This window comes from Fundulus heteroclitus, chromosome 12 (assembly GCF_011125445.2).
Source record: "Fundulus heteroclitus isolate FHET01 chromosome 12, MU-UCD_Fhet_4.1, whole genome shotgun sequence".
NCBI lineage: Eukaryota > Metazoa > Chordata > Actinopteri > Cyprinodontiformes > Fundulidae > Fundulus > Fundulus heteroclitus.
Window position 1 is genome coordinate 12,089,314 of NC_046372.1, and position 7,209 is coordinate 12,096,522.

A 7,209-nucleotide genomic window follows, 5' to 3' on the forward strand; every position below is an offset into this window, starting at 1 on the left:
ATAAACTTCATGAATAAAATACAGAGAGCTAGAATAGATGAAAATATGGTGAAAATAAAGTCAAGACCCTAATATCAAAAACAAAATACAAGTTAAGTTTACTACAATCATCCATCCACAGACACTCATAGCTACATTACTCAGTTGCTCTCAGGATTACCCAGAATCCCCTGCTACGCCTACTATTGACTCCAGGAACAGACCAAACAGCTGATAGTGCTGTTGATGCATTTTTTATCTCCTACAATGTATTTTTTTAGACAAAAAGAGGAAGGCGGTTCACGCCCTAACCCCCCATGCCTTCACATATCCACTAGGGGGCGCTTCACACAGTTGGAGAATTACTGCCTTGAAGAAGTTTGACTTCACGTTTAGTGATTAGAAACAGTTTTTAACAACACCACAAGGTGGCGCAACATTTTATTAATAAACCCTTATAATGGCCATTAAAAATAATCTGATCCAATTAGAAATTCATGTTGATATTTTGATTACAGTAAAGGGAAATGCAATAGTTGCTGATCTTCTGTCTTGTCTTCCTCAGGCATAGTTGAAGTCGACCAAGTCCTCAACGTGCTCCTCACCACTGCTATGTTTGTCGGAGGCTGTGTTGCCTTTATTTTGGACAATACTATACCGGGTAATGTTTTTATTCATCTTTTTCTAACTTTACTGCATGATGAAATATGTGGGGCACAATGGATGATAGTTATGACAAGAAGGGGGTACTTTGGGTTCACAAAATATTTAAAACATTGTTAAAAAATAACAATATGGCTATGACTGCTGAGCAGGTACGGGTTTGCATAGAAAGGCAGAGCATGTCGAAGCTGTTTTTAAATCGGTTCGTGAGGATCCCTCGAGGGGGAGAGTCAGGAGACCGCCTGGGAGGAGGAGATGGTCCGGGATTACACCTGCTGCCACCCAAAGAGTGCAACGGAGGACCGATGGTGGACCCACATCTGCAGCTTCACAAACAATATGCAGTTCTTTATCTAGATCTCAGTTAAATCTTGGTCTCTGTTGTCCTGGAAAAAAGGTAGTTGTGCTAAAATGTAATTTTTTTGGACATGTTTGATGATGTCAAATCTAGGGCTGAACAATTAATCGCAATTTCAATATAATCGCAATTTTAAAGAACGCAATTTTCAAATCGCAGAGGTCTGCAATTTTTGGCAATGTAACAATTAATGGATCAGACACGTCCTTTTGCTGTTGGTAATATGTTTTAAAGTGGGTTTGGCTCCACATGGAAGGGAAGAGAATTGCAGCAGTGAGATAATCTAATTTTATTATTTGTTTTAGAGTTTATGTAATCATACTGTTTTTCACAGAAACTTTCAGGAATCTCACCATAGCATTAAGTACAATGAAACTGATTAATACATAGACTTGTTTGTTGGTTTCACAAGGATTGATGTCCAATTCAACAAGCTATTCTCTTGAATAATAATATTCAGATTAATAAAAACTGTTAAATTACTTGTTTTAAATAGTCCTTGTTTACAAACATCTTTACTTACAGGCCATTTTTGTTGCTTGTGGTTAATGCAGAGAAAAGTCAAAATTAAAGCGCAATTATGGTTGAAATATATCGCAGTATAGATTTTTGCCAAAATCGTACAGCCCTAATATGTTTAAAAAGACATGATAAAATAAACTGAAAATAAATAATTGCATTAAATCGCAATATTAAGATAAAAAATCGCAATTAAATTATTTTCCAAAATCGTTCAGCCTTAGTCAAATCCCCTTCATATGAGAAGTAGCAGCATCATGCTGTGGGGATTTATGGCCGGTGGTTCCAAACCGGGGGTCAGCCCTATGAGTTTAGGTTGCCGAGATCCTTTTTTGAAATAGTAGCAAAAAAGAAATGGTTAAAACTTACTTATGCAAAAAAAAAACAATGTCAACAAAAAGCTATAAATATAACGCTAGTTGTCGATGCCGTTGGTGTTGTCAATGTTCATCAATTTACTAATAGCTGGAGTCAAATTCCAACTTTTTTTCTGCTATTTTAGTTTCCCAAATTTCATCACTACCAGGTGCTGGAAACTAAAAACTTCATGGTAGAAATTAAGAATCGGGATGAAGAGAGACATTTAAAGGGAAATGCACTGCAAAAAAGGAGCTAAAAGTAAGTCAAATTTTCTTGAAATTAGTTTATTTGTCCTTGATTTAAGCAGCTAAATACGATTATCTGCCAATGGAATGAGTATTTTTACCCCTAAAATAAGATAATTAGATAAATTGCACTTCAAATAAGATGATGGCGATGAACTGTTCTTATTTTAAGAGCAAAAATCTTATTCCATTGGCAGATAATCATATTTACCTGCTCAGATCAAGGACAAATACACTAATTCCAAGAAGATTTTACTTACTTTTAGTGCCTTTTTACAGTGTGTGTTTTCTATGACTTGTTGAGGCATGTCTGTGGGTGATCCAAGATGCGAGAGAGAGAGAGATAGTCTTACAGCAAATAACAGGAAGGGTAAACGGGAGAACTGCTTAAGCTCACACACTTTACCCTGCTGGATTTTTAAATATTTTCACCCTTTTTGGAAATCTTAGTTAAGGTAAGGATCTACAATCTTCCGAGATGACGCAGGGATCTGCGGTTTTAGTAATGCTAGCCGTGATAATTGTGCTTATCTACCGTATTTTTCGGACTATAATGCGCACTTAAAATCCTTAAATTTTCTCAAATATTGATGTTGCGCCTTATAATCCGGTGCACCTTATATGTGGTTACCGTTGTGCTTGCTGACTGATTTTATGTGGTACAATGCGCTAAAAAATCTGTTAAAATATGTAAGTACGACATTGGTTACCATGGAAGCCGGATATTCGAATCATTACGGTACACTGTGTCACTACCTGATTGGACCCCTGAGCTGTCTACAAGACTGCCTGACGGTAATGTCTAAGCTAGAAGTGCATTCATGTAAGGCAGCTCGTGCCCAGAGTACACGATAAACAATAAACCTAGTAAGTTAATTCAATATAAAAGTTCTGTTTATTCTGGCCTAATGTTAGAAACAGGGCAGTGTGGTCGAATTACTCTGTCCTCCCGTCAGAGACGGATAGCTCTTCCTCTCAGGAGGGAGCACTAAGGTGACCGGGTTTGATTTCTCTGATGAAAACTGGGGACGTCTCTGATTTTGTTAAGCACAGAATCTCTGCCTGGGGGTTGGTTTGTTTTGTGTAATGAACTGCAATGGTAACGGCGGGGTGTGCGTTTGGCAATGGCTGGACCAGGTAGATGCCTCTTGTTGTGCTAACCTTTTTTACTCCATCATGATGCACTGAAATCGGGGACATTTCCAGGGACAGCTTTTGCCGAGGACAGATCATCCAAAACAGGGATTGTCCAGTCGGGGACGTCTGGTCACCCTACCGGAGGGGTGGAGTGATATTACACACTTGGGAAGAATATGTAATCCACTTTATAATCCGGTGCACCTTATGGTCCGAAAAATACGGTATATAAGACAACCAATGATTTTGTCTGTGTCTTAAAATATGAGTTAAACCCCATTTCACAGCAGCTGTTCTAATTTTGGTTCATCCTCATTAGAGCATAAAACAGCAGCAGCAGTGGAAACCTGAGAAAAAAAACTCCTTTTATATTATGTTAAGGAACATTAGATTAACATCTGCTTGTCCGACCTCAGGTTCCCTGGAGGAGCGGGGCATCAGGAAGCTGAAGCGAGGAACTGGTGTCAGCACCGCCGAGCTTGAGGGGATGAGATCTTACGATCTGCCGTTCGGGATGGACTTCTTCCGCAGATACCCCATCTTCAAGTACATCCCCATCAGCCCCGTGTTCATCGGCTACCACTGGGGACGGCTCAAGGAGAGCGGCCGGAGCAGAAAGGGACACGGGGATGTGGGCAAGGCGGCAGGGGAGGGCAGCACCGCGCCGGGGGAGAGTCGGGTATAGCCCACGGCCCGGGAGAGATGGTAAACGAGTTTTTAGGGAGCGACGGATGGTACACTAAGATGAAATGATGGGAGAACGGAGCACAGACCGAAGCTGAGCAGGAATGCGTGGAAGAAAAAGAAAAAGTCGCACCAACTTCCCCGTCCGTATGCGTTTTCTTCAACTTGTCTGTGTCTTCCCCCCCCCCAATTCCCTCTATGCTATTTTCAAGCATGCTATAGCAAGTCACGGCATGTGTTAAAAGATGTCACCGTGCAGAGGTCGGTCAGCGTGTGTGTGTGTGTGTGTGTGTGTGTGTGTGGGGTTAGGGTGCAGGAGGATAAAACAAGCTCGCGCTCTGATTTCCTTTCAGACGGAGACCGTTTGGAAATCAAACAAACGAGAGCTGAATGTTTCATTTCTGCGGCTAATTTACACTCCCTGAATGGGCTCGTAAAAAAAAAAAAGACCTTCTACTAAAAGCACAGCAGAGTGGACGGAGTCAATTAAGCATAATGTTGCCTCTAAACTTTGTTATGCAACCGTATTAGTGATACACACACGCAGACGGCCCCGGCAGAAGCAGTGTGTGCGCCACGATGCGCTAATGTGGGGTCATGCGGACTGATGGAAGTGGTTTGTCAGGTGCCCTTAGCCGTGCAAAGTGATTGTGAGATTTATTTTTTATTTTATTTTTTGCACCATCTGCCTCCCGAGTTTATTACTAGAATGTCATTTTAAAGTTTCTCCGTCAGTCATTTAGCAGCACATCACGCTTCCATGTTTATATTCACAATATACCCCCCAAACATGTGGCTAAGAGGATCTCTATTAGTACCAGTTTACATGTCCTTACCACGTCAGTATTATGCAGAACATACTAGCTGACAGCCAGAGCCTCTTTATGGAGCGGTTCAATCGAGTTAGAGTGGCTCTAAATCATTTTATGAGCGGAACCGGTATCAGTTGGGTCACGTTTCTTTGACGAACTTGTCAGCTTGAGCTCTGAATCAGAAGCAGTAGCTTTCCAAAAGCTATGATGACGCACGCAGCAACAGACATGTGGCCTTGTCGTGTAGACTTTGTGTACATAAGGCTTGAGGCGAGGCGGGTTAATGGCGCCAGAGATGCCTGATCCTACGCCGGGATGCTGCCGCTGTTCAAGTTTACTTCCCCTGCATCAACTCCCAGTGCAGCCTGCCTCTGAAAAAAGTCCTGACTTCCAGCTGCTCTTATTACAAACATTAAGATATTAATAATCCTTGAATTTTTCAGGTTTTTGCATGTTAAACTGGCTAATTTTAATCTATCTATTGGGGTTTTATGTGATAGACCAACACAGAAAAGGGCATAATTGTAATTTTTGTTTTTGGGGGGGGTGAAAACACATTTTGTATATGGAGTCCAAATTTTTTTATGAATAGAAAGCTGAAAAGTGTGGCCTGCTTTTGTATTCAGCACCTCTGAGTCAACACTTTATAAAACCACCAATTCTAGCTGCGAGTGCTTTCAACGTTTCACATCTAGAGACAGAACTTGTTTCCCATTCTGCTTTGCGAAACGGTGCAAACTTAGTCAGCTCGGGTGGAGAGTGTCTGTGAAGAGCAGTTTTTAAGTATCGCCACAGAAACTCTATTAGATTATGGTCTAAGTTTTTCTAACATATGAATCTGATCTAAAGCCTTCCACTGAAGCTCCAACAGGTTTCCTTCCAGGAGTCTCTGTATTCAGCTCCATCACTTTATTTCTAGCCAACTTTCCAGTACCTGCTCCTGGAAAGCATCCCCACAGCATGATGCTGCCACCACCATGTTTCTTTGGGTAGGTGGTGCGTTCAGGGTGATGTTAAGTGCAGGTTTGGTTTTGGTTTGCAGAAAGGACCTCCTGCAGCTTCCTGTCAACTTCAGCCTTGTTATAACTCTTGCATAAAGTCTCAAATTCTCCCAAAGCATCACTAATAATTGTCCTGAGCTGTAAGTCTGTGCAGCTCCTCCAGAGCTAGCATGGCCCTCGTGGTTTCTCCTCTAAATAATGGTCTCCATTTAGTTGGACGGCCGTGTTTTGGTGGTTTGCAGTTTGATTAGATCTCTAAAGCAAGGGTGTCAAACTCATTTCTATATGGGGCCACTTTGGCGTCATGAAGTCATTAAAAGGGCCGCTTGCATGTGTAGAGACGATACTTTTCATTTCATAATTTCATTCCAGTTCACATAGTAGTATAAAAAAATGCACAGTAACATAAAAGTAGCAACCTTAGGCACCATTTATATAGTTTATCTGCAAAAAAAAGTTGATATTGGGTGAGTTAGACTTACAGGAGGCACAGTTTTAGCCACTTTATACACTTTAAAAGGATATATGCCTCTACTTTATGACATGATATGCCTTTTTTTTGGCTCTTGAGGGCCGGATAATATTTCTTGACGGGCCGGATTCGGCCCGCGGGCCTTGAGTTTGACACCTGTGCTCTAAAAGCTAGGGATGATGTTTTATAGCCTAACCCTGCGCTTTAACTTTGATTCTGACCCGTCCGCTGCGTTCTTTGGTCTTCATGACGCCGTTTGTTCTCTAATCTTCTCTAACAAACCTCAGAGGCCCTCGCAGAACTTTTATACGGAGATTAAACTACACGGGTGGCCTATGATATTTCTAAATAAAATCTGTGTAACAATGATTATTAATAAATCACCTAATTAACAGAGTAAAGGGAGCTTAATACAAATGTACCCCACACTTTTCAGATTTTTAGTATTTGTATTAAATAATCTGATTGTTGCTACATCACAAATTGTGTAAAAGATGTAGGAGCAGATGTGCAGGACGCTGCGCTGCTTATTCAGGGCTTTCCCTCCCCTCGTCCTTCTCTAATTAACTGCTGATTGCCGTTTTTGCCTGACATCAGACCCGGCACGCACCTTATCAGCGGAGGTAAATCTCTAATCTGAACACACTGTGTGCATCTGCTGCTTTAACTAACCGTGTGAAGATTTGTTCACTTATAAAAAATGTTGACCCCAGCTGAGAGTTTATCGAACCAAAATGCTAGTTTAGCTTTGCTTTGTTGTTGCAATGTTATTGTTTCCCTGTTACAGAAAACCAAAACTTTAAAAGTTTATAAGCCTTTGTTACTACTGAGATCCGTCCCCACTTTTCTTTTGCTTATTTAGCAGCGGGTTAGCGTGTCCCGATGTGGGCATAGTTTTTAAAGCTTATTTATCAGTTTACACGCCCTGATCCCGATCTTCCCCGGCTTTAGCTTCAGCACCTTTTGTTTTTGTTTTTTT

The 7,209-nt window shown here is 41.2% G+C and overlaps 1 protein-coding gene across 2 annotated transcripts in view; it reads left to right on the top strand.

The window, feature by feature from the left end:
- Positions 1 to 4,402, top strand: part of slc23a2 (solute carrier family 23 member 2) — a 63,071-nt gene extending 58,669 nt beyond the window's left edge. For both annotated transcript variants that reach the window (XM_012870024.3, XM_036143938.1), the window contains 2 exons: positions 545 to 640; positions 3,678 to 4,402. In XM_012870024.3, the coding sequence (XP_012725478.2) occupies positions 545 to 640; positions 3,678 to 3,946 (365 nt within the window). In that variant the 3' untranslated portion in view covers positions 3,947 to 4,402. The remainder of the gene's footprint in view (positions 1 to 544; positions 641 to 3,677) is intronic.
- The last annotated feature ends 2,807 nt before the right edge of the window (positions 4,403 to 7,209 follow it).